The following is a 27555-nucleotide window of genomic DNA, read 5'->3' on the forward strand; positions in this document are numbered from 1 at the left end:
TGTCAGAGGATTGGGGGAAAACATTCCTGTGGAGGTTCTGCAATGCCACAGCTCTAAATCTTTATGCACCCCTCTTGTTTCTACAGGTTCCTATTCGTTGTCTATCAGACGATCCAATAGCGCATCGTGGGATTCCATCAAACACTACCGCATTAATCGCTTGCCCAACGGCTGGTTCTACATCTCTCCTCGTCTCACTGTCCCATCTCTGCACGACATGGTGGATTATTACTCAGGTGCGTCTCGCCGAAGCTCTCGGCCTCTTGCATTGTGTCACCCAAGATTTTTCAACAGGCTTGCTTCCACTGACGAGTGACGACCGGAGGAAATTGTTTTTTTAACAAGTCGTTAACATTTTCGGCCCCTTTTGAATCGGCACCACAACTTTTCTTTCATTCATTATTTTTTTTCCTTCCCCTGATCTTGCTGCTCAATAAAGAACAAGAGTAGCAAGTGACACGAATCTTGGCATTCATGTGAAAATGACTTATGAGATAATACTGGGCGGCCTGCTGGTGGCGCTGTCCAGGGAGAGTATAAATACTCGGGCATGGGCCCAGCTTGCTCAGGACATTCTTTAACAGGAACTAGTGAAGGACACAACTAGATCTCCATGTTGAAAAACAGTTGATTAAAGCTTTGTTTAACGCTTAGACCGAGTGCCTAGTAGTTTTCTTACATCAGCAAGTTCATACGAACACAGAACACAAGACATAGGAGCAGGAGTAGGTCATTTTGGCCCCTCGAGCCTGCTCCGCCATTCAATAAGATCATGGCCGATCTGATCATGGCCTCAACTCCGCTTCCCTGTCCGCTCCCCATAACCCTTGACTCCCTTATCGTTCAAAAAATCTGTCTATCTCCACCTTAAATATATTCAATGACCCAGCCTCCACAGCTCTCTGGGGAAGAGAATTCCAAAGATTCACGGGAACACCATCTGCTCCAAGTTACCTCCAAGTCACACACCATCCCGACTTGGATATGTTTTATTGAAATTCCTTCCTCGTGGCTGGGTCAACGCCATTGTGGGATCACCACCACCACAAGGACTGCAGCAGTTCACAAGGAGATGTCCCACCATCGCCTTCTCAGGGATGGGCAGTAAAGGCGGCCATAATATCAACTCCTTTTCTAGTGCAAGTGATGGCATAAAACAGCGGAATAAATTGTGCAAATTGTAGGGCTCTTTTCTTTGAATTTTAGAACCAATTTAGTGCCCATCAGTGCTGGGGAGTAGAACGTTATTCCACTTTTTGCATCAAGTGTCAAATCCCAGCCATAGAGGGCAGGATGCAAGCTCTGCCCCAATAATGCCCCTTATCCCCAACCTCAGGGAAGCACCACTGCACCAGTCTAGCATTTCCATTTCCCACAGCAGATCTCCTTTTGGTGTTTCTGAGCAGGGGGGTTGCCAAACCTGTTTCGATTAGTGCTGAATTTAAGGTCGTTTTGTGCTATGGACTCACACCCATCAGGAACTGTCCTAGAAATCTTCCAACCAATAGAAGTTTAGCAGTATGAAGATGTCTGGTGCTTTAACAACAAAAACATGCATTTATATAGCACCTTTAACGTAGTAAAATGTCCCAAGGTGCTTCACAGGAGCGATTATCAAACAAAATTTGACACCGAACCACATAAGGAGATATTTGCACAGGTGACCAAAAGCTTGGTCAAAGGAGTAGATTTTAAGGTGCGTCTTAAAGGAGGGGAGAGTTGTGGAGAGGTTTAGGGAGGGAATTCCAGAGCTTAGGACTCAGGCAGCTGAAGGCACGGCCACCAATGGTGGAGCGAAGAAAATCGGGGATGTGCAAGAGGCCAGAATTGAAGAACCCAGAGGGTTATAGGGCTGGAGGAGGTGACAGGGATAGGGAGGAGAAAGGCCATGGAGGGATTAAGAAACAAGGCTGAGAATTTTAAAATCGAGACTTTGCCGGACTGGGGGCCAATGTAGGTCAGCGAGCACGGGGGGGTGACGGGTGAATAGGACTTGGTGCGAGTTAGGATACGGGCAGCAGAGTTTTGGGTGAGCTGCAGTTTATGGAGGGTGCCAGCTGGGAGGCCGGACAGGAAAGTATGAAGATGTCACATGAACATAGGAACAAAGGAACAGGAGGAGGCCATTCAGCCCCTCGAGCCTGTTCTGCCATTCAGTGAGATCCTGGCTGATCTAACTCCATAGACCCGACTTTGCCCCATGTTATCTTTGGTTAGCAAAAATCTATCAATCTCAGATTTCAAATTAACAATTGACCCAGTATCAATTGCTGTTTGCAGAAGAGAGTTCCAAACTTCTACCACCCTTTGTGTGTAGAAGTATTTCCTAATTTCACTCCTGAAAGGCCCGCCTCTAATTTTTAGACTATGACCCCTAGTCCTAGAATCCCCAACCAGCAGAAATAGTTTCTATCTACCCTATCACAGCCCCTTAATATCTTGAAAACTTCAATCAACTCACCCCTTAACCTTCTAAATTCCAGGGAATACAACCCTAGTTTGTTGTAAATGTCTATTCATTGTTTACTTGGACAAGACATTATTTGTTTAGTCTTTCTTCCGATGGTAGGGAAAGTTACATGGCTTTGTGACTGAGGTTGGCCTTGCCTCGCTGCACCTTCCTGACTCTACATTCTCTCTATCTCCTGCAGAATCCGGTGAGGGGCTGTGCTGCATCTTGAAGGAGCCGTGTCACATCCAGGGGCCTCCCGGTGCCCGGCAACATCACCCAGGCCCCGTCATGGTGCAGAAGCCTCAGCTGAACTGGAACGAGGTGGACAGGTACGAAGTGTACAGACCATTTACATCAGCAGCAACGCCCACCTCCAACAGGCCCTTCACAATGAAGGAAAAACATCTCAGAGCAATGCACGGAGCAGGAAAAGGAAGTTAGGCACCGAGCTGGAGAGGGGTAGGGGGAGGGGGGTGGGGAAGGTTTCATAGGGGGAAAGGGGGCAAAGATACCGCCAAATGGAAGGGTTTTTAGGAAGACAAGGTGGGGACGAGGTGGGAGAGAATTCCAGAGGACAAGGTCATGGTGGGTGAAAGAGTGATGACTGTGGAGTTTTGTGTAGGAGATGCAGCATGCAGAGTTGTGAATAAAGGAGTTTATGGGTAAGGGAGGGTAGGGTAGGGAAGGGCTGAAGAGGAGACTCAAGCCTCAGCTGATGAAGGTGCAGTGTGGGGTTTTTCCAGTGGTGAAAGAGAGGCATCCTTATCGAGGTGGAAAGTGCCCGTATAATCAGAACCAATACAATGCTCCGGGCTACATATGCCTTGTATGTTCTCTGAAATCCAAGTACCGCCCTGGGTGTGATTCCTGTGACGTTCTTGGCTTGCTAGACCGCTCATCGTCCAACTCCTCTCTTCCAGCTCCGTTTTGATAAACGACGACAAAGAGTCAGGGGAGGAGTCGCCCATCAGCGTGGGTCTGCGGGATGCCATCAACTCGTACCTGTTCATGACCGAGGAGCTGGGGCTGGACGAGATGAGTGACAAAAAGACTCGATTGGAAACGCTGCAAACCCGGCTACAAAACAGCCAGCGACACGCTAACCTCAACATGGTCAGCAATCTGGCCAGCCTGAATTTCAACTCAGCGGGATTCTAGCACTCCCAAACAAAAGCGGGGGACGCTGTTGAGGACTTTGTTGTATTCTCTTTAACTTATTTACTGTGGATATTATTCTGGTGCAGTTGAGCTGCACTTTGTTACTTTTTTGGTTTTTTTTAAATGAAAGAAACCAAATGTCCTATTTTGGGGCACTGGAGTCTGTTGCTGTCAGTCTGGGGTGGGGGTTGAAATAGGGTTGCCAACTCTGATTGGATGTATTCCTGGAAGTTTCGGTGCCGCCCGGTCAAGCAGCATTTTTTTTTGCCCCATCTCCAATATTTTTATAACTAACAAATGGAAATGTTCAGGGAAAATGAAAAACAAAACACTTTTTTTTAACTCCCCTATGATTTTTATCCCAGGTGATCCAGGAGGTCAATCTTCAATTCCTGGAGACTCCGGGGCAATCCTGGAGAGTTGGCAACCCTAGGTTGAAATGCTTTACCGGCCATTCGGGGAGGTTCCTTTGAGTGAGGTTGTACTGAGTGCCGTTCCTGCCACGCTGTGTCTATCACTCTTGCTGTCCCTTATATTAGAGCACAGCTGACTCTCTGCTATGACGAGGACTCCAACGTTTCGAGAAGGCACCAACGGCCCTTTTGAAAGTCTTCCCATTTCCTCCCTTCTCCCGAAGATGCTGGGGGCAGAATTCCACCTGCAGCTTCGCACCGCGCCCGGGTGACTATTCTGCGGGTGTGAGCCCAGACAGTGAGTGTCGGTAAGCTAATCGGCAGTCAGGGCATCGCCGTCCAGCCCAATCCTACCCTTACCCAACACCGAATAGTGATCAGGGGCAGGAATGACTGGCAGAGTTTCCCCAATTCTGGCCAAGGGAATGCTCAGGCCATCTGGAGCATTCTGATCACCATCCAAGCTGGGACCGATGAACTCGGCACAGACTGGGGAATCAAACCTGGAACCTTGCTAGTCTGTTTGGCTTAGTAACACACCACATGTACCCAGCACCGGTGGCTTTACACCCCGGCCAATTTTACTTTCCATTGAAGTCAACGGTGACGTTCCACCCGATCCTGTGGGAAATCTCATCGAAACTTATAAAATTCTGACAGGTCTGGACAAACTAGATGCAGGTAGAATGTTCCCGATGGTCGGAGAGTCCAGAACCAGGGGCCACAGTCTAAGGATAAGGGGTAAGCCATTTAGGACAGAGAGGAGGAAGAATTTCTTCACCCAGAGAGTGGTGAACCTGTGGAATTCTCTACCACAGAAGGCGGTTGAGGCCATGTCTTTAAATATATTCAAGAAGGAGTTAGATATATTTCTTAGAGCTAAAGGTATCAAGGGATATGGGGAGAAAGCAGGGACAGGATACTGAATTTGGATGATCAGCCATGATCTCATCAAATGGTGGAGCAGGCTCGAGGGGCCGAATGGCCTACCCCTGCTCCTATCTTCTATGTTTCTATGTTTCTATGATTCCTGCCCAGCGAATCGCCCCCGCCCCCCACCTATGATTTCAAAAATAGGCTATTTTACGCTGAACTATTGGGGTGGAGATTTTTTCATTCAAAAATTAAAACAAGATATTTTTTTCTTGCTGTCGTTTCTGAACACCAAAAGCGGGCGGCTTACATAGAATTACATCGAGTCTGCAACACCGAAACAGGCCATTCGGCCCAACCGGACCATGCCGGTGTTCATGCTCCACACGAGCCTCCTCCTAATCCTCTTCATCTAACGCCATCAACATATCCTTCTATTCCTTTCTCCATCATCTAGCTTCCCCCTGTAAATGTACCTAAGCTATTCGCCTCAACCGCTCCCTTGTGGTAGCACATTCTCACCGCTCTCTGGGTAAAGAAGTTTCTCCTGAATTCCCAATTGGATTCTTTAGTGACGATTTAACTCAGCAGCAAATTTGTGTCAGCGTTGAGCCACTGTGAGGGTCAGCAAGTGCCATGAGGGGAGGCAATGACCAGTTCCAGTATCACCAGTTGTTTGTGACTAATATAAGTTTGTGTTAACAGCGTAAGAAAATATATTTGTGTATCAGCCCCTGGGATCAAATTGTAGCTTTGATAACAAAACTGCAAAGCAAGCTAAAAGTGATTTTAAGTCCCTTTGGGTTTTCAGTGAGCCAGGTTGCTTCCTGTAGAACTAGCAGGATCTAGTTCACAGGAACCCACAGGACACGAGTGAGGTGCCGAGCCACCGAATGGAAAATTCCATCAGCGCTGGTCCTTCACAATATTCCATCCAGCCTGTGGAAATGGCATGAACTCTAATGCTAGCTCGATGCTGCCACAATGATCGCGTGCAACACTGCGATGGCTGAACTGATCTCAACTCAGATAGTAATGGCGGTTGTAATGCAGTCTTAATCTGGCACTGCAATCGTTTAAACCATAGAGAACTGAATCATCTCCAACTTGCCCGAACCATAGCCACTAAAATGCATGATTCAGAGGCTTCAACCCATTGTCTGCGCTGGTGAGGAGTTAACCTGCATTCCACTTTGGGTTGCCAACTCCAGTTGGACATATTCCTGGAGATTTCATCACATGGCCTCAAGCCTCCAATCGTCCCACCCAGTCAAACAGCCATTTTTTTCCTATCTCCAATATTTTTATGACTAATAAACAATTAATTTTTTTTAAATGCCCCTAGTATTTCTTTTCTCCCGGGTTGCTTGCAGCGGTGTCCAGGAGATTAATCGTTAATTCCTGGATGGTTGGCAAGCCTAATTCCACTAGTTTGACTGGGAATGGGAGTCAATAGGGAGTGTTGTGCATTGGGATTGTCGGGCTTCTGGGATGAAGTGCTGCACAGGAAATCACAGCCTGCCGTGTCTGCAGTGCTGCGGTTTCCCTACTAGCTGCGCTCCACACCGGGAGTGTCCTGTCTGGAATCAATTCTTATATCCAATAGGGCAAGCCTAGAACGGCAAGTGGTTTAGAACATTGGAAGTCCATCCAAATGGGAAATGACTCAGTCCATTGGAATTCTCTCCGATGGGAGTGAAGAAGGTGTGTGTTTGCTTTCTTGGAATTCTATGCTTGGATCAGGAATGTATTTTCCTTCAATGAAACAAGAAAGTAAAATTGTGAACCTTCCCTAAAATGCAGTATCGAGCAGCACAGTGTTCAATTTGGTTCTGTATAATTTATTTGACACTTTCAGTGGTCATAGTGTAAAAATATTTTGACGTATTAATGTTATTGTAAATAAAGAAAACTTTGTAATAAAGTCACTGCATCTCGTGTTTCACAGTTTCATTGAAGAGCTAAAAGCCAGACTTAAAGGAACTGATGAACATATAATTAAATGTGAGATTTTCTGCAGTCATTTGCCTGTAAATCAACACTTTAAATGGCACTTAGGAATCCTTATTTTGCCCTTCTGTGTAATGCCTGGTTGACGGGAAAAAAATCTAAATTTTTGCACAAAGGTAGAAAGAATTATTTCCACAGCGCCTTTCATGACCTCAGGACATCCCAAACAGCTAGTGATGTACTTTTGAAGTGTGCTCACTGTTGCAATGTACAAAATGCTGCAGCCAATTTGTGCACAGCGCGATCCCACAAACAGCACTGTGATGAAGACCAGACCATCTGTTTTTTTAGCGATGTTGGTCGAGGGATTAAACATTGGCCAGAACACCGGAAGAAACCCTGTTGCTCTTCTTCGAAATAGTGCCATGGGATCTTTTACATCCACCCAAGAGGGAAAATGGGGCCTAGGTTTAACGTCTCATCTGAAAGACGGCACCTCCGACAGTGCAGTGCTCCCTCAGTACTGGCATTGGAGTGTCAGCCTAGATTGTGTGCTCAAGTTCACTAAATTGTTCCCTAGGATGAGAGGGTTGTCTTATGAGGAGAGATTGAGCCTATACTTTCTGGAGTTTAGAAGAATGAGAGGTGATCTCATTGAAACATATAAGATTCTGAGGGGGATTGACAGGGTAGATGCTGAGAGGCTGTTTCCCCTGGCTGGAGAGTCTAGAACTAGGGGGCATAAGGTGTCAGCCATTTAAGACTGAGATGAGGAGGAATTTCTTCACTCAGAGGGTTGTGAATCTTTGGAATTCTCTACCCCACAGGGCTGTGGGTGCTGAATCGTTGAGTATATTCAAGGCTGAGATAGATCGATTTTTGGACTCTACGGATTTGGTGATCAGGCGAGAAAGTGGAGTTGAGGCTGAAGATCAGCCATGATCTTATTGAATGGAGGAGCAGGCTCGAGGAGCCGAATGGCCTACTCCTGTTCCTATTTATTATGTTCTTAAAAGTTGCATGGAGTGGGACTTGAACCCACAACCTTCTGACTGAGAGGTGAGAGTGCTATCACTGAGCCGCGGCTGACACTGTAAGTACAAATACAATCTCTGCACAACATGCTCTTCCAAGCCAGCAATGATACTTTTTATCCTAATTTTCTCCCTTTCTCTCCTGAGGTCAGCCAATGACCCTTGCTGGGCTACAGTCACCAGGGCACAGGCAGGTCTCTGATACCTTGTCAATGTGGTCGTTCTTGATATATGAGCTGAGATTCTGGGCGTTGGCAGGAATGGACGCAGTGGCAGTCATGTCCGCTTGTTCTCTTACCCAACATCCAACACCCACGGGCTCCCTAGCAGTGGTCACTGGCTTGTGAGCAGGAGATGAAAGCCGAGCTGAGTCATCACCTCTGTAGAATCCCCAACTTAGCTGAGATAGCTTCAGTTGCCGATGGGCTGTGTCTTTACCAACCAAACCTTCAACAACAACAACAACTTGTATTTAGATAGCGCCTTTAACATTATAATACGTTATAAGGCGCTTCACACAGGCGCGTTATAAAACAAAATTTGACACCGAGCCACATAAGGAGCTATTAGGGCAGATGGCCAAATGATTGGTCAAAGAGGTAGGTTTTAAGGAGCGTCTTAAAGGAGGAGAGAGAGGTAGAGAGGTGGAGAGTTTTAGGGAGGGAATTCCAGAGCTTGGGGCCAAGGCAGCTGAAGGCACGGCCACCAATGGTGGAGCGATTAAAATCAGGGATGCTCAAGAGGCCAGAATTAGAGGAGCGCAGATACCTCGGGGGGTTGTGGGCTTGGAGGAGGTTACAGAGATAGGGAGGGGGGGAAGCTATGGAGGGATTTGAAAACAAGGATAAAATCGAGGTGCTGCTTAACCGGGAGCCAATGTAGGTTCAGGGCAGTTTATTTGTTTTGTGCAGGCAATAGCTGACTTGTGGTGGAAAAGAAATAAGAAGAACATTTCAGAGTGAATGACCTGAGAACTCAAAGACAGTACAACAACAACTTGCATTTATACAGCGCCTTTAACATAGTAAAACATCCCAAGGCGCTGCACAGGAGCGTTATCCAACAAAATTGGACAGTACAGAGTGACTTTAGGTCAGGTTTTGCCAGTGACGATATTCCATCTCACCATGCAATATTTTGTGTGTAAAAAAACATCACTTTTGCATTCCTTTCGCAATTGTCTCACACATCCACGATGTCCTGTTTCAAGAACATAACAGTTTCATCATAAGTGTGGAAATACAGTATAGAGAACATTTCCACCATTGTAACATCCCACATGTGTGACGAAGCTAAGTTTTCATAATCCGGATGGCTATGTGATTTCACCACCCCCCACCCCCCCTCTCCTACACACAGTTTGCTCTTAAATCAGACTAGATACTGAAAGGTTACAGCCACAGCTGAACTTGTGGGCGGAAATTTGTGAAACTCGACAAGAACAGATGATTAATCAGCACTTGAAAGAAAATATCGCACTGAATGTTCAGCTCAACAGTGCGAAAGATATCAATGATCGGCAATAAAGTACGCCTGCACTTTGAACACCCGGCTTCAGTATCAAGCACTGTTGTGTCAAGTTAAAGCATTGTTGGATGCAAGGTAAATGCCCAGGTACTTCACATTACAGTACATGGAACAGATGCAGTGTAATGTTGCTGGACTAGTAATCCAGAAGTCTAGACTAATAATCCCAACATGGCAGTTTGAGAATTTCAAATTCAGTTTAAAAAGAAATCTGGAAATAAAACGCTGGGATCAGTAAAAGTGGCCATGAAGTGGTCGGATTGTCGTTAAAAACCCAACTGGTTCACTAAAGTCCTTCAGGGAAGGAACCCTGCCGTCCTTACCCGGTCTGGCCTACAGGTGACTCCAGTCCCACACCAGCTTGGTTGACTCTTAACTGCCCTCTGAATTGGCCTAGTTATATCAAAACCGTCTGCCAGCGGTTTAAGAAGAAGGCTTACCACCACCGTCCCAGGGCAACTAGAGATAAGCAATAGAATCTGGCCTTGCCAGCGATGTCCACATCCTTTTTTTAAAAATTCGTCCATGGGATGTGGGCGTCGCTGGCAAGGCCAGCATTTATTGCCCATCCCTAGTTGCCCTTGAGAAGGTGGGGGTGAGCCGCCTCCTTGAACCGCTGCAGTCCGTGTGGTGAAGGTGCTCCCACAGTGCTGTTAGGGAGGGAGTTCCAGGATTTTGACCCAGCGGCGATGAAGGAACGGCTGATGCATTTCCAAGTCAGAATGGTGTGTGACTTGGAGGGGAACTTGGAGATGATGGTGTTCCCATGCGCCTGCTGCCTTTGTCCTTCTAGGTGGTAGAGGTTGCGGGTTTGGGAGGTGCTGCCGAAGAAGCCTTGGCGAGTTGCTGCAGTGCATCTTGTAGATAGAACACACTGCAGCCACTGTATGCTGGTGGTGGAGGGAGTGAATGTTTAAGGTGGTCAATGGGGTGCCAATCAAACGGGCTGCTTTGGCCTGTATGGTGTCGAGCTTCTCGAGTGTTGTTGAAGCTGCACTCATCCAGGCAAGTGGAGAGTATTCCATCACACTCCTTACCTGTGCCTTGTAGATGGTGGAAAGACTTTGGGGAGTCAGGAGGTGAGACACTCACCGCAGAATACCCAGCCTTTGACCTGCTCTTGTTGCCACAGTATTTATGTGGCTGGTCCAGTTAAGTTTCTGGTCAATGGTGACCCACAGGATGTTGATGGTGGGGGATTCGGCGATGGTAATGCTATTGAATGTCAAGGGACGATGGTTAGACTCTCGCTTGTTGGGGATAGTCATTGCCTGGCACTTGTGTGGTGCAAATGTTACCTGCCATTTATCAGCCCAAGCCTGAACGTCGTCCAGGTCTTGTTGCTTGCAGGCATGGACTGCTTCATTATCTGAAGAGTTGCGAATGGCACTGAACACTGTGCAGTCATCAGCGAACATCCCCATTTCTGACCTTATGTTGGAGGGAAGGTCATTGATGAAGCAGCTGAAGATGGTTGGGCCTAGGACACTGCCCTGAGGAACTCCTGCAGCGATGTCCTGCAGCTGTGATGATTGGCCTCCAACAACCACAACCATCTTCCTTTGTGCTAGGTATGACTCCAGCTAGTGGAGAGTTTTCCCCCGATTCCCACTGACTTCAGTTTTACTGGGGCTCCTTGATGCCACACTCGGTCAAATGCTGCCTTGATGTCAAGGGCAGTCACTCTCCCCTCACCTCTGGAATTCAGCTCTTTTGTCCATGTTTGGACCAAGGCTGTAATGAGGTCAGGAGCCGAGTGGTCTTGGCGGAACCTAAACTGGGCATCGGTGAGCAGGTTATTGGTGAGTAAGTGCCGCTTGATAGCAGTGTCGACAAAACCTTCCATCACTTTGCTAATGATTGAGAGTAGCCTATTGGGGTGTTAATTGGCCGGATTGGATTGGTCCTGCTTTTTGTGGACAGGACATACCTGGGCAGTTTTCCACATTGTTGGATAGAGGATAGATGCCAGTGTTGTAGCTGTACTGGAACAGCTTGGCTAGAGGTGCGGCTAGTTCTGGAGCACAAGTCCTGAGAATTAATTTTTTTTAAAAGCTCTCTTTACTATGGCCCAATAATTAACACTAACCCTTACCTCATAAGATCCGTGTGCCAGTCTGTTTGTGCTACTTCATCTGGCCTGAACTACAGCTGCCCTGGGAATCACAGATGTTGAGAATGTGTGCAGAAAGTGTTCCATTCCACATCCCTTACTCTGATGAGCAGGAAATTAAATAGGTGGGATTTAGAGCAAAGAGTCTGGTCGTACCTGTTCACGGGTATGTAAATACTGACACGTTGATTAGATTGTTTCTACTGGGCAGGAAGGTGGTAATGAGAGGGCATAAATGTAAAATAATCACAAAAGAATTATTGGGGAGTTTAAAATTAAAAAGCAAATTTAATTTACCAAAGTTGTACAAGCAAATAAGAAACAATCATATAATTTTTTATTTATTCATTCTCGGGTTGTGGGCGTCGCTGGCAAGGCCAGCATTTATTGCCCATCCCTAGTTACCCTCGAGAAGGTGGTGGTGAGCCGCCTTCTTGAACCGCTGCAGTCCGTGTGGTGAAGGTGCTCCCACAGTGCTGGTAGGGAGGGAATTCCAGGATTTTGACCCAGCGACGATGAAGAAACGGCCGATCTACGTCCAGGTTGGGATGGTGTGTGACTTGGAGGGGAACTCATGCGTCTGCTGCCCGTGTCCTTCTAGGTGGTGGAGGTCGCGGGTTTGGAAGGTGCTGTTGAAGAAGCCTGTATTCTTCACAACATCCACATTCTTCTGTTTCTATATATCATATAGCTTCACATCATGCCAAAGTGTTTGCTTTATTTTTATCAGCTGTGGCTCAGTGGGTAACACTCTTGCCTCTCAGTCAGAAAGTTGTGGGTTCAAAGTCCCACTCCAGAGACTTGAGCACAAAAATCTAGGCTGACACTCCCAGTGCAGTGCTGAGGGAGTGCCGCACTGTCGGAGGTGCCGTCTTTCAGATGAGATGTTAAACCGAGACCCTGTCTGCTCTCTCAGGTGGACGTAAAAGATCCCATGGCACTATTTTGAAGAAGAGCGGGGGAGTTATCCCCGGTGTCCTGGCCAATATTTATCCCTCAATCAATGTAACAAAAATGGGTTATCACATTGCTGTTTGTGGGAGTTTGCTGTGTGCAAATTGGCTGCCGCGTTTCCTACATTACAACAGTACTTCATTGGCTGTAAAGCGAGCTGGGATGTCCAGTGGTCATGAAAGGCGCTATAGAAATGCAAGTCTTTCTTTTTTTCCAGGTTATGTTACTGGACTGAGGTCTGCAGAGAATAACGTTTTGTGGCATTTTTCATGATGCGGGAAGGAGTGTTGTAATGAATTTGCTGCTTCTGATGCAACTCTGTGAGATGATTTCCCGCTGTGGTAAATTGTACTTTAGTGTCAGCAGGACTGCACAGTGGAGCTGTGACAATAAGGTATAATAATAGCTCCCTCAGCGTCTTGCTGGGGCTCGGGTGTTAGCATTTCTAATTTTGTAGGAACAAAATCCAATATCATTGGAGTAAAATTAGTTCATCTTTATATTTTGTAGGTCCGCCTTCGCACATGGGTTGCTCATGTGACATATCCAGCCTTGATAGCAATTAATCATAAACATACTGTGCATCTTTGGTTTTCTCTCCCTCTGTCGCTGTGTGTATCTGTGGCTCTCTCTCCCTGTCCTGTCCCTGTGTTTATCCCTGATTCTCTTTCTCTCTGACCCTGTGTGTATCTGTGGTTCTCTCTCTGTCCCTGTGTGTATCTGTGGTTCTCTCTCTGTCGCTGTGTGTATCTGTGGTTCTCTCTCTGTCGTTGTGTGTATCTGTGATTCTTTCTCTGTCGCTGTGTGTATCTGTGGTTCTCTCTCTGACCCTGTGTGTATCTGTGGTTCTCTCTCTGTCCCTGTGTGTATCTGTGGTTCTCTCTCTGGCCATGTGTGTATCTGTGATTCTTTCTCTGTCGCTGTGTGTATCTGTGATTCTTTCTCTGTCGCTGTGTGTATCTGTGGTTCTCTCTCTGTCCCTGTGTGTATCTGTGGTTCTCTCTCTGACCCTGTGTGTATCTGTGGTTCTCTCTCTGTCCCTGTGTGTATCTGTGGTTCTCTCTCTGTTGCTGGGTGTATCTGTGGTTCTCTCTCTGTCGCTGTGTGTATCTGTGGTTCTCTCTCTGTCCCTGTGTGTATCTGTGGTTCTCTCTCTGTCCCTGTGTGTATCTGTGGTTCTCTCTCTGTCGCTGTGTGTATCTGTGGTTCTCTCTCTGTCGCTGTGTGTATCTGTGGTTCTCTCTCTGTCGCTGTGTGTATCTGTGGTTCTCTCTCTGTCCCTGTGAGTATCTGTGGTTCTCTCTCTGTCGCTGTGTGTATCTGTGGTTCTCTCTCTGTTGCTGTGTGTATCTGTGGTTCCCTCTCTGTCGCTGTGTGTATCTGTGGTTCTCTCTCTGTCGCTGTGTGTATCTGTGGTTCTCTCTCTGTCCCTGTGTGTATCTGTGGTTCTCTCTCTGTCCCTGTGTGTATCTGTGCTTCCATCTCTGTCGCTGTGTGCATCTGTGGTTCTCTCTCTGTCGCTGTGTGTATCTGTGGTTCTCTCTCTGTCGCTGGGTGTATCTGTGGTTCTTTCTCTGTCGCTGTGTGTATCTGTGGTTCTCTCTCTGTCCCTGTGTGTATCTGTGGTTCTCTCTCTGTCCCTGTGTGTATCTGTGGTTCTCTCTCTCTCTGTCCCTGTGTGTATCTGTGGTTCTCTCTCTGTCGCTGTGTGTATCTGTGGTTCTCTCTCTGTCCCTGTGTGTATCTGTGGTTCTCTCTCTGCCCCTGTGTGTATCTGTGGTTCTCTCTCTGTCGCTGTGTGTATCTGTGGTTCTCTCTCTGTCCCTGTGTGTATCTGTGGTTCTCTCTCTGTCCCTGTGTGTATCTGTGGTTCTCTCTCTGTCGCTGTGTGCATCTGTGGTTCTCTCTCTGTCCCTGTGTGTATCTGTGGTTCTCTCTCTCTCTGTCCCTGTGTGTATCTGTGGTTCTCTCTCTGTCGCTGTGTGTATCTGTGGTTCTCTCTCTGTCCCTGTGTGTATCTGTGGTTCTCTCTCTGCCCCTGTGTGTATCTGTGGTTCTCTCTCTGTCCCTGTGTGTATCTGTGGTTCTCTCTCTGTCACTGTGTGTATCTGTGGTTCTCTCTCTGTCCCTGTGTGTATCTGTGGTTCTCTCTCTGTCCCTGTGTGTATCTGTGGTTCTCTCTCTGTCCCTGTGTGTATCTGTGGTTCTCTCCCTGTTGCTGTGTGTATCTGTGGTTCTCTCTCTGTCCCTGTGTGTATCTGTGGTTCTCTCTCTGTCCCTGTGTGTATCTGTGGTTCTCTCTCTGTCCCTGTGTGTATCTGTGGTTCTCTCCTTGTCGCTGTGTGTATCTGTGGTTCTCTCCCTGTTGCTGTGTGTATCTGTGGTTCTCTCTCTGTCCCTGTGTGTATCTGTGGTTCTCTCTCTGTCCCTGTGTGTATCTGTGGTTCTCTCTCTGTCCCTGTGTGTATCTGTGGTTCTCTCTCTGTCCCTGTGTGTATCTGTGGTTCTCTCCTTGTCGCTGTGTGTATCTGTGGTTCTCTCCCTGTTGCTGTGTGTATCTGTAGTTCTCTCTCTGTCACTGTGTGTATCTGTGATTCTCTCTCTCCCTGTCCCTGTGTGTATCTGTGATTCTCTCTCTCCCTGTCCCTGTGTGTATCTGTGATTCTCTCTCTCCCTGTCCCTGTGTGTATCTGTGGTTCTCTCTCTGTCCCTGTGTGTATCTGTGGTTCTCTCTCTGTCCCTGTGTGTATCTGTGGTTCTCTCCTTGTCGCTGTGTGTATCTGTGGTTCTCTCTCTGTCCCTGTGTGTATCTGTGGTTCTCTCTCTGTCGCTGTGTGTTGATGTGCCTTCAATAACTCAAAGACAAGGAATTTAAAGGATTCAACTAAGGCTTTTAATCACTAAGAACATAGCAGCATTACAGGTCTTCCCACATTGGGCGTCTGGTAGGAATGACTCATACAGCTCTTGAGACCTTTATATGGCAAAAGACAGGGGCGTAGCCAATACACACAATAGGAACAAAAGGGGGCGGTTCACACAATACAAGCAGGTAAAACACATGGGCTGATGAAGGCATATATTTCATCACATTCACCCCTTCTACAGATTTAGTCTGTCCGGGGGTGTGATAGTCCTTCCTGAACATCGCAACAGTACCTCGGGTTCTGACCGGGAGTCCGTGGTGCCCTCCTGGGCATACCCATGTGCTGGGGGTGTTGCAGGTACTGCTGGGGGTGGTGAGGATACCTCTGGGGATGGTGGAGGGTCTTCTGGGGGTGGTGGTGATGGGTCGTCGTCGTCGCTTCCTGCCGAGGCGAGGTCCTTTATGGACACGGTGTCTTCACGCCCGTCGGCGTGCTTGACGTATGCGTACTGTGGGTTTGCGTGGAGTAGGTGTACTGCCTCCACGAGGGGATCCGTTTTGTGGCCCCTCACATGTTTCCGTAACAGGACTGTCCCTGGGGTGGAGAGCCACGAGGGTAGGGATACTCCTGAGGTTGATTTGCAGGGAAAAACAAACATCTTCTCGTGAGGAGTGGCGTTAGTAGCAGTACACAGTAGCGACCTTATTGAGTGGAGTACGTCTGGGAGGACCTCCTGCCAGCGGGAGGTGGGGAGGCCTTTAGACCTTAGTGCTAAGGTGACCGCCTTCCACACTGTCGCGTTCTCCCTCTCCACTTGCCCATTACCCCGGGGGTTATAACTAGTGGTCCGACTCGTGGCTATCCCCTTTGACAGCAGGTATTGGCGCAGTTCATCGCTCATGAACGACGCCCCCCTGTCAGTGTGGATGTAGTTGGGCATGCCGAACGTGCAAAACAGGTTGCCGAGGCACTTGATGACCGTGGCACTGGTCATATCTGGGCAGGGGTAGGCGAACGGGAAGCGGGAGTACTCGTCCACAATGTTGAGAAAGTACAGATTGCGGTCGGTGGAGGGGAGTGGTCCCTTGAAATCTAAGCTCAGGCGCTCGAATGGCCGTGTAGCTTTGATCAGGTGGGCTCGGTCGGGCCTGAAAAAACGGGGCTTGCATTCCGCACAAGTGCGGCAGTCCCTGGTCATAGACCGGACCTCCTCGATGGAATAAGGCAGGTTACGGGATTTTATAAAGTAAAATAGCCGGGTGACCCCCAGGTGGCAGAGGCCATTGTGGAGGCCCTGTAGCCTGTCCCCCTGGATGCTGGCACACATCCCTCGTGATAGGGTGTCGGGGGATTCGTTGAGGGCCCCCGGCCTATATATTATGTCGTACTCAAACGTGGAAAGTTCGATCTGCCACCTGAGAATTTTGTCGTTCTTGATCTTCCCCCTCTGTTTGTTGTTAAACATGAAGGCTACCGACCGCTGGTCGGTAAGCAGGGTGAAGCGTTTGCCGGCTAGGTAGTGCCTCCAGTGCCGCACTGCCTCCACTATGGCCTGGGCCTCCTTCTCTACCGAGGAGTGCCTGATCTCGGGCCCTTGGAAGGTTCTTGAGAAAAAGGCTACGGGCCGCCCATCCTGGTTGAGGGTGGCTGCTAAAGCGAAGTCGGACGCATCGCTTTCGACCTGGAAAGGGATGTTTTCGTCCACTGCCCGCAGCGCGGCCTTCTCAATGTCGTGTTTAATGCTGTTGAAGGCGGCGTGGGCCTCGGCCGTGAGCGGGAAGGACGTTGATTTCAGGAGGGGACGGGCCTTGTCGGAATAATTGGGGACCCATTGGGCGTAATAGGAGAAGAACCCCAGGCACCTTTTCAGGGCCTTGGGGGTGTTTGGTAGGGGTAGCTCCCGTAGGGGGTGCAATCGGTCGGGGTCCGGACCGATTTCCCCGTTTTCCACCACGCAGCCCAGGATACAGAGGCGCGTGGTGCTAAAGACACACTTATCTTCGTTGTAAGTGAGATTGAGTCTGAGGGCAGCTTTCAGAAATCTCGCGAGGTTCGAGTCGTGGTCTTGCTGGTCGTGGCCGCAGATGGTGACTTTGTCTAGGTATGGGTAGGTGGCTGTTAACTGGTTCTCATCGACCATGCGGTCCATCTCCCGCTGGAAGACCGAGACCCCGTTCGTTACCCCAAAGGGGACTCTGAGGAAGTGGTAGAGACGTCCGTTCGCCTCGAAGGCGGTGTATGGACGGTCCTCCGGCCTAATGGGGAGCTGGTGGTATGCCGATTTTAGGTCGATGGTGGAAAACACCCGGTATTGCGCGATTTGGGTAACCATATCTGCTATGCGGGGCAGAGGGTAGGCGTCTAGCTGGGTGTATAGATTAACCGTCTGGCTATAATCTATCACCATCTGCTTCTTTTCGCTACCCTTAACTACTACTACCTGGGCGCGCCATGGGCTGGTACTGCATTCGATGATACCTTCCCGCTTGAGTCTTTCTACTTCCGACGCAATGAACTGTCTGTCCTCCCAGCTGTACCGCCTACTCTTGGTCGCTATGGGTCGACAGTTGGGTGCGAGGTTGGCGAACAGAGAGGGCGGCTTGACCTTCAGGATAGCCAGACCGCACACTGTGAGGGGCGGCTGGGACCCACCGTAGGTAAGCGTGATACTTTGGTGGTGGCACTGGAAGTCCAGACCCAAGATCACGCTCACACAGAGATCTGGCATTATCAATAGTTTAAAATCTCTGTAATCATTGCCTTTTACTGACAACATAACCGCGCAGAAACCTGTAATTTTTGAGGTATGAGTCTTATCGGCCATGGCGATTTTGCCCTGTGTGGGGACCATCGTTAGTGAAAGTCGTTTTACCAGGCTAGGATGAATAAAGCTTTCGGTGCTCCCGCAGTCAATCAAGCATTTAACCTTGTTCCCGTTTACCTCTATGTCCATCATCGATTTAGACAACGGATGTGGCCTGGACTGATCCACTGTGATCGAGGCCACCAGTGGGTCCTGGAGGTCCGTGTAGTCGGGGCAAGATGGTGGACTCCATGAGGGTGGACAAGATGGCTTCCAAGATGGCCGCTCCCACGGCGCGCACGCGGCGGTGGTGGAGTTGGAGGCGGGGTTCCCTCTGCAGACTTTGCTGAAATGTCCTTTCTTCCCGCATTTAAAACAGGGGGTGCCCTTCGCTGGGCACAGATGCCTGGAGTGTTTGTCCTGGCCGCAGAAGTAGCATTTCGGGCCCCGATGCATTGCGGCAGTAGTGGGGCTCCTGGGTGGAGGCTGGGGCTCCAATGGTGCTGGGCTGGCCTGAGACCTGGGAGGTGAAGATGGCTTCCAAGATGGCAGCCCCCACGGCGCACACGAGGCGGAGTGGGCCGCGTGGCCAGGGGAACAGGATTCAGAGTTCCTCTGGGCCATATCCAGCGATCGCGCTATATCTATAGCCTGTTTTAAGTCCAGTCCCTCCTTTTCAAACAGTTTCTGCCGAATATAATTTGAACTGAGGCCCGCAGTAAGGGAGTCTCGAATCAGCTCCTCCGTGTACACAATGGCAGACACGGCCTTACAATTACAGTCTCTGCCCAGTACTTTTAGGTTTAGTATAAAGTCCTCTAGTGACTCACCATGCCGCTGCGTGCGAGTAGTCAGAAGATGCCTGGCGTACACCACGTTTATTGGCCGCGCATAGTGGGCCTTCAGGATGGTGCAGGCCTCCTCGTAGCTGGTGGCATCTTGGATGAGGGGGGAGACCCGATGGCTCACCCAGTTTCGCAGGATTCCCAGTTTCACGTCTCCGGTAGCGGTTTCGGCTGCGGCTATGGCAGTGGATGAGTTTGCAATGAAAAATTCGAAGCATTGGAACCAGTGTCCGAACTGTGTGGCTGCGTCTGAGGCATGGGGGTCCAGATCCAAGCGCTCTGGTTTCAGGAGTCGATCCATCCTGGTGTTTTAGTGATTAAAATTGATGTGCCTTCAATAACTCAAAGACAAGGAATTTAAAGGATTCAACTAAGGCTTTTAATCACTAAGAACATAGCAGCATTACAGGTCTTCCCACATCGGGCGTCTGGTAGGAATGACTCATCCAGCTCCTGAGACCTTTATATGGCAAAAGACAGGGGCGTAGCCAATACACACAATAGGAACAAAAGGGGGCGGTTCACACAATACAAGCAGGTGAAACACATGGGCTGATGAAGGCATATATTTCATCACATGTGTATCTGTGGTTCTCTCTCTGTCGCTGTGTGTATCTGTGGTTCTCTCTCTCTCTGTCCCTGTATGTATCTGTGGTTCTCTCTCTGTCGCTGCGTGTATCTGTGGTTCTCTCTCTCTCTGTCCCTGTATGTATCTGTAGTTCTCTCTCTGTCCCTGTGTGTATCTGTGGTTCTCTCTCTGTCCCTGTGTGTATCTGTGATTCTCTCTCTCCCTGTCCCTGTGAGTATCTGTGGTTCTCTCTCTCTCTGTCCCTGTGAGTATCTGTGGTTCTCTCTCTGTCGCTGTGTGTATCTGTGGTTCTCTCTCTGTCCCTGTGTGTATCTGTGGTTCTCTCTCTGTCGCTGTGTGTATCTGTGGTTCTCTCTCTCTCTGTCCCTGTATGTATCTGTGGTTCTCTCTCTGTCGCTGTGTGTATCTGTGATTCTCTCTCTCCCTGTCCCTGTGTGTATCTGTGATTCTCTCTCTCCCTGTCCCTGTGTGTATCTGTGATTCTCTCTCTCCCTGTCCCTGTGTGTATCTGTGATTCTCTCTCTCCCTGTCCCTGTGTGTATCTGTGGTTCTTTCTCTCCCTGTCCCTGTGAGTATCTGTGATTCTCTCCCTGTCCCTGTGAGTATCTGTGGTTCTCTCCCTGTCCCTGTGTGTATCTGTGATTCTCTCTCTCCCTGTCCCTGTGTGTATCTGTGGTTCTTTCTCTCCCTGTCCCTGTGAGTATCTGTGATTCTCTCCCTGTCCCTGTGTGTATCTGTGGTTCTTTCACTCCCTGTCGCTGTGTGTATCTGTGGTTCTCTCCCTGTCCCTGTGAGTATCTGTGGTTCTTTCTCTCTCTGTCGCTGTGTGTATCTGTGATTCTCTCTCTCCCTGTCCCTGTGTGTATCTGTGATTCTCTCTCTCCCTGTCCCTGTGAGTATCTGTGGTTCTCTCCCTGTCCCTGTGAGTATCTGTGGTTCTCTCCCTGTCGCTGTGAGTATCTGTGGTTCTTTCTCTCTCTGTCGCTGTGTGTATCTGTGATTCTCTCTCTCCCTGTCCCTGTGTGTATCTGTGATTCTCTCTCTCCCTGTCCCTGTGAGTATCTGTGGTTCTCTCCCTGTCCCTGTGAGTATCTGTGGTTCTCTCCCTGTCCCTGTGTGTATCTGTGGTTCTTTCTCTCTCTGTCGCTGTGTGTATCTGTGATTCTCTCTCTCCCTGTCCCTGTGTGTATCTGTGGTTCTTTCTCTCCCTGTCCCTGTGTGTATCTGTGGTTCTCTCTCTCCCTGTCCCTGTGTGTATCTGTGGTTCTCTCTCTCCCTGTCCCTGTGAGTATCTGTGATTCTCTCTCTCCCTGTCCCTGTGTGTATCTGTGGTTCTTTCACTCCCTGTCGCTGTGTGTATCTGTGGTTCTCTCTCTCCCTGTCCCTGTGTGTATCTGTGGTTCTCTCCCTGTCCCTGTGAGTATCTGTGGTTCTCTCCCTGTCGCTGTGAGTATCTGTGGTTCTCTCCCTGTCGCTGTGTGTATCTGTGGTTCCCTCCCTGTCCCTGTGAGTATCTGTGGTTCTCTCCCTGTCCCTGTGAGTATCTGTGGTTCTCTCCCTGTCCCTGTGAGTATCTGTGGTTCTTTCTCTCCCTGTCCCTGTGTGTATCTGTGGTTCTCTCCCTGTCCCTGTGTGTATCTGTGGTTCTCTCCCTGTCCCTGTGAGTATCTGTGGTTCTCTCCCTGTCCCTGTGTGTATCTGTGATTCTCTCTCTCCCTGTCCCTGTGTGTATCTGTGGTTCTCTCTCTCCCTGTCCCTGTGTGTATCTGTGGTTCTCTCTCTCCCTGTCCCTGTGTGTATCTGTGGTTCTCTCTCTCCCTGTCCCTGTGTGTATCTGTGGTTCTCTCTCTCCCTGTCCCTGTGTGTATCTGTGGTTCTCTCTCTGTCGCTGTGTGTATCTGTGATTCTCTCTCTCCCTGTCCCTATATGTATCTGTGGTTCTCTCTCTATATTATTGTGTTTATCTGTTTTGCTCTGAAGGAAAGTAACAGAAGCCTTTATAACAATACACTTTGCAGTTCTCTTCATCTCAAAATTGTGCCATTGAACTTAATTTATTATGAAAGATTTCTCTCGGTCTGTCACTTTTGATAGTCACCAGACTCATTCGGTAACTATGTTAGGACATTGATTCAAACATTGGCTGCTGAGCTGCAACAAGTTTTAAAAACATAGAAACATAGAAGATAGGAGCAGGAGTAGGCCATTCGGCCCCTCAAGCCTGCTCCGCCATTCAATGCGATCATGGCTGATCAGCCAAATTCAGTACCCGGTCCCTGCTTTCTCCCTATGCCCCTTGATCCCTTTAGCCTCAAGAAATATATCCAACTCCTTCTTGAATATATTTAATGTATTGGCCTCTACTGCCTTCTGTGGTAGAGAATTCCACAGGTTCACCACTCTCTGGGTGAAGAAATTCCTCCTCATTTCTGTCCTAAATGGCTTACCCCTTATCCTTAGACTGTGACCCCTGGTTCTGGACTCCCCGACCATCGGGAACATCCTTCCTGCATCTAGTCTGTCCAGTCCTGTCAGAATTTTATAAGTTTCAATGAGATCCCCTCTCATTCTTCTAAACTCCAGCGAGTACAAGCAAAATCGTCCCAATCTCTCCTCGTACGTCATTCCTGCCATTCCAGGTATCAGCCTGATGAATCTTCGCTGAACTCCTTCCATGGCAAGAACATCCTTCCTCAGATAAGGCGACCAAAACTGCACACAATACTCAAGGTGTGGTCTCACCAAGGCCCTGTATAACTGCAGCAAGACATCCTTGTTCCTGTACTCAAACCCTCTCGCTACGAAGGCCAACATACTATTTGCCTTCTTAACCACCTGCTGCACCTGCATGCTTACCTTCAGCGACTGGTGCACAAGGACACCCAGGTCTCGTTGCACTTCCCCTTCTCCCAATCTATTGCCATTCAGATAATAATCTGCCTTCCTGTTTTTGCCACCAAAGTGGATAACCTCACATTTATCCACGTTATATTGCATCTGCCATGCTTTTGCCCAATCACCCAACCTGTCCAAATCATCCTGGAGTTTCTCGGCATCCTCCTCACAGCACACACGCCCACCCAGCTTTGTGTCGTCTGCAAATTTGGAGATATTACATCTAGTTCCCTTGTCTAGATCATTAATATATATTGTGAATAGCTGGGGTCCAAGGACCGATCCCTGTGGTACCCCACTAGTCACTGCCTGCCACTCGGAAAAAGACCCGTTTATTCCAACTCTTTGCTTTCTGTCTGCCAACCAGTTCTCTATCCAAGTCAATACCTTGCCCCCAATCCCATGTGCCTTAGCTTTACACGCTAATCTCTTATGCGGGACCTTATCGAAAGCCTTCTGAAAGTCCAAATACACCACATCCACTGGTTCTCCCTTATCTATTTTACCAGTTACATCCTCAAAAAAAAAAATTTCTTTCACACTGTCGGATTGCGAGGTTTAATTTTGCTTTTTTTTTACTGACAGTCTGCCTTGGGTGGCGGCCCATTGGTTCCCGAGTAAATGCTCACGAGGAGTGACGGTGCACAATACACGGGAGTTACAGTCAGCTTTGAAATACCCCCAGCAGCAGCCCTGCACGCCTGCTGCTACTCTGCATTTTATAATAAGTCAAGATTCACCCTTTCTGTTAAGTCTGTGTGTTCTAATTATTGTTAATAAGAATCACTGCACACAGACCACAAGAATAAATTCAACAGGTCTTTACTAGTCGAAGGTCAGGCTGAACTGCCCAATAAATCATTACACAGCACTTATATACCGGTGTGGTCACCACCGGTATTACAGTATACAGCAGCCAAGATAAAGTAGTGCATCTCTTAAAATAGTTCTCTTAAAGGTGGAACGGTTACATACACCACAATCCTCCCTTTTTAGCTTAACAATATATATTCCCCATTTAACATAACATAATAACATATATACACAACTTCATGTAAAAACAGTTCACAGATTCAGTCTCTGAGGAGGCCTCCTGATCCGAGATGGATAATGCCTTTCAGGGGTCTCTGGTTCTCGTTGCTGGGGTGACTCATCTAGTTGATCCCCTATGGATAGGACATCATCATCAGGTATATTCACTTCTGAGGTAGATGCTTCAGGTTCACTAACTTCCTCCACAGTTGTCTCTGTCGTAACCATGGGCTCGACCCTTGTTCTCGATCCCACCAGTTGGTCAGCATGACGTCACATTACGTTTTCACCAACATCTACCGTGTACATCAGGGGTCCTTGTCTGGCCCGAATTGTTCCAGATTGCCATTTCTCGTTTTTATAGTCCCTGGCTAACACCGGTTGTCCTATTTCAAAACTCCGAGTGGGCTTGTTATTGATATGCTGGAACTGTTTGTTTTCGACTTCCCTCCGCACATTTGGTTTTAACAAGTCCAACCTGGACCGCAACCTCCTGTTATAGAACATCATGGCAGGACTTTGGTTTGTTGTTGCATGGGTGGCGTTTCGATATGCCAGTAGGAAATTGTCCACCTTGTGTTGCAGTGGAATCTGATCTTCACTCATGGCCTTTATTGCCTTTTTGAACGTCTGTACAAACCTCTCGGCCAGCCCATTCGTAGCTGGATGATATGGGGCAGAGGTATAATGTTTCACCCCATTCTTCTTCAGGAATTTCTGGAATTCCTCTGACACGAACTGTGGTCCGTTGTCTGAACATATTTGCTCTGGCAATCCATTTCTTGCAAATATCGTTCTTAGCACCGCGATCGTCTTCTCCGAGGTAGTGGTAGTCATTTTAATCACTTCTGGCCATTTAGAATGTGCGTCCACCGCAATTAAAAACATGGAGTCCATGAATGGACCAGCAAAGTCAATATGTACACATTGCCATGGGGTTGAAGGCCATTCCCATGGATGCAGCGGTGCAATTGGAGGTGCATTTTGGACTTTTTGGCACCCTGAGCAGCTTTTCGTCAGATCCTCTATCTGTTGGTCGATACCCAGCCACCACACATAAGCCCTAGCAAGGCTTTTCATCTTGACTCCCCCCAGATGACCTTCATGCTCTCTCTCTTAACTTAGGAGGGATAATCACCCTTGTTCCATACATCAATGTTCCCTGACAGATGGACAGCTGTTCTCGTCTTGCTGAGAATGCCGGTAACAGTGGATCACCATGGGCTGGCCATCCCTTTACTGTCAATTCGTAGACCCGGGACAGTGTCGGGTCATTCCTAGTCTCCCTTTCAATATTTGCATTGGTGACAGGTAAACATTCGATGATGGTCGAGTGAAATAACTCCACCGGGTCAACCATCGGTGCCTCCTCCTCAGCAGGTAGTGGCAGGCGCGACAGCCCATCAGCATTACCATGCTGCTTTGTACCTTTGAATTCTATCTGATATTGATGTGCCCCTAGGAAAAGGGACCATCTCTGGAGCCTCTGTGCTGTCATCACCGAAACACCCTTCTTAGGGTTAAAAATGGATACCAACGGCTGGTGGTCTGTCAGCAGTGTAAACTTCTGGCCCTGCAGGTAATGATTAAACTTCTTTACTCCCCACACAAGGCTGAGAGCCTCCCTATCTATCTGAGCATAGTTGCGCTCAGCGGAGGTCAATGATCTGGATGCAAATGCGACTGGTCTTTCCAAGCCATTTGGCAACTTGTGTGAGAGTACTGCTCCAATACCATAAGGAGAAGCATCACAAGCTAAACGAATAGGTAGCGTTGGGTTGAAGTGAGCCAACACTTCCTCTGAGGTGATCAATGCCTTGCTTTTGCGAAAGGCCTTCTTACAGTCCTCGCTCCACTTCCATGGTACTTCTTTCTGCAAAAGAGCGTTCAGCGGGTACAGCACCGTGGATAGATTTGGCAGAAACTTATGGTAATAGTTAATCAACCCTAGGAACGACCTCAACTGGGATACATTTTCCGGAGCGGGAGCCTTCACAACAGCTTCGATCTTGTCAGGTGACTTGTGCAGCCCCTCCTGGTCAATGACATGACCACAGTACGAGATCCGTTTCTGAAAGAACTCACATTTCTGGCGATTAACTCGAAGTCCATATTCCTTCAATCTGGTGAGCACCAGTTTCAAATTTGCAAGGTGTTCCTCATCGTCATCTCCTGTAATCAGGATATCGTCCAAGTAACATTGAGTGCTTGGAATTCCCTGTAATACCTGCTCCATGGCCCTCTGCCAAATTGCTGGAGCCGAAGCCACTCCAAAAACCAGTCTATTATATCGATACAAGCCTCTGTGCGTGTTGATTGTGAGATACTGGCCCGACTCTTCCTCAACTTCCACCTGTAAGTACGCTTGCGCCAGGTCTATCTTGGTGAAGTGTTTCCCGCCAGACAATGAAGCAAAGATATCCTCAATCCGCGGAAGCGGATATTGCACCGTGTGAAGCACCGGATTAATCGTGATCTTGAAGTCTCCGCAGATGCGGACCTTCCCCGGTTCCCCTGGCTTGTTACTCGATGAACGCTTCATGACGGGAACAATGGGCGTGACCCACTCACTCCAGTCCACCTTAGACAGTACTCCTGAACGTTCTAGCCCTTCCAGCTCAGCTTCCACAGCAGGTTGTATCGCATAAGGTACCGGTCTGGCTTTGAAAAATTTTGGGTTTGCATGTTCTGCAATCTTGATTTTTGCCGTAATTCCTCTCAGTGTTCCCAGTCCCTGTTGGAACACCTCTTTAGCCTCATCCAATATTCTGGACAATCGTTCAGGTTTGACATCATTTTTTCTGGAATCTACCGTTATTGCTTTTAGGGAGTGCCAGTCCATATTTATTTTCCTGATCCACTCCCGTCCCAGAAGTGGTGGACCTCCCTCAGGTAGTACATATAAGTCCATTCCTTGGTGTTCTTTGCCCTTGTGTACCACCTTGGCTTTTATCTTTCCGATGGGGTATACTCTTTGCCCCGTGTATGTCTGCAATACTATCTCCATATCCCGTAGGGGAATATGTGTGAATAACCTTTTGTAATCTTGCTTATTCATGACCGTCAATGCCGATCCGGTGTCCAATTCCATCTTCACTTGGACTCCTGCTATCTGAAGTGTGACCCAGATAGTTTGTAGGTCAGCTTCCTTACTCACATTGTGAATTCTCAGACTACCCAGTTCCTTGCTGTTGGAGTCTGAATCCGAATTCTGTTCATCCGAACTCTTCTCAGCCACCTTATGTACCTTTCTGCACTTTTCCTGCGGTGACTTTTTGTTGCTGGTCTTCTTTCCTGAACGGCATACTTTAGCTATGTGACCAAGCTTGCCACATTTTCTACATTCCTGATTTTTAAACCAGCATTGGTTCTGATCGTGTGTTGTCTTTCCACAACGATAACATTTCGCTGTACCCAAAGCCATTTGATCTACGCTGAGTACCACTGCCTTCAGCTGCATTTCCGCAGTGCCTCTCGCTGCGGCTTCGTGCGATGCTGCAATAGTGACAGCCTTATCAAGTGTAAGATCATTCTCTTCAAGCAGCCGCTTTTGTGTTCCTTCTTTCGACAATCCACACACGAATTTGTCTCTCAGTGCCTCTGTCAGTCTTTCCCCAAACTGACAGTATTTCGCTAGCTTACGCAGTTCAATTAAATACTCCGCGTTGCTTTCCTCTTTCAGTTGCGTTCTCGCATAAAATTTAAATCGTTCCGCTAACATCAGCGGTGTGGGGTTCAAATGATTTCTCAGGACAGCAACAATATTAGCGAAAGCCTGATCCGCCGGTTTAGCTGGTGATAGAAGATGCATCAATAGCCCGTATGTCTTCGCACCCATTGAGTTTAGTAAGGTTAGTGCTTTATCTTCATCTGATATTTTATTTGCCTTACAATAAATCTCTATGCGTTCTACATACGTGGCCCAATTTTCAACATCGGCATCGAAATCGTTGATGTTACCACGCTTAGGCATCCTCGCAATCTTCTTGAGAAACAAAAAGAAATTTTTCTTTTATTTTTTTTTTTTTTTTTTCAAAATGGCGGTTTCCC

The 27555-nt window shown here is 48.2% G+C and overlaps 1 protein-coding gene across 1 annotated transcript in view; it reads left to right on the plus strand.

Annotated features, from left to right (window-relative positions):
• Positions 1–6834, plus strand: part of sla2b (Src like adaptor 2b) — a 35927-nt gene extending 29093 nt beyond the window's left edge. Inside the window, exons 6-8 of the mRNA XM_086005767.1 lie at positions 87–236; positions 2652–2781; positions 3373–6834. Of these exons, the coding sequence (XP_085861893.1) occupies positions 87–236; positions 2652–2781; positions 3373–3610 (518 nt within the window). The 3' untranslated portion in view covers positions 3611–6834. The remainder of the gene's footprint in view (positions 1–86; positions 237–2651; positions 2782–3372) is intronic.
• The last annotated feature ends 20721 nt before the right edge of the window (positions 6835–27555 follow it).

Source organism: Somniosus microcephalus, chromosome 13, assembly GCF_052327205.1.
Source record: "Somniosus microcephalus isolate GS21.2 chromosome 13, FLI_Smic_1.0, whole genome shotgun sequence".
Lineage (NCBI taxonomy): Eukaryota > Metazoa > Chordata > Chondrichthyes > Squaliformes > Somniosidae > Somniosus > Somniosus microcephalus.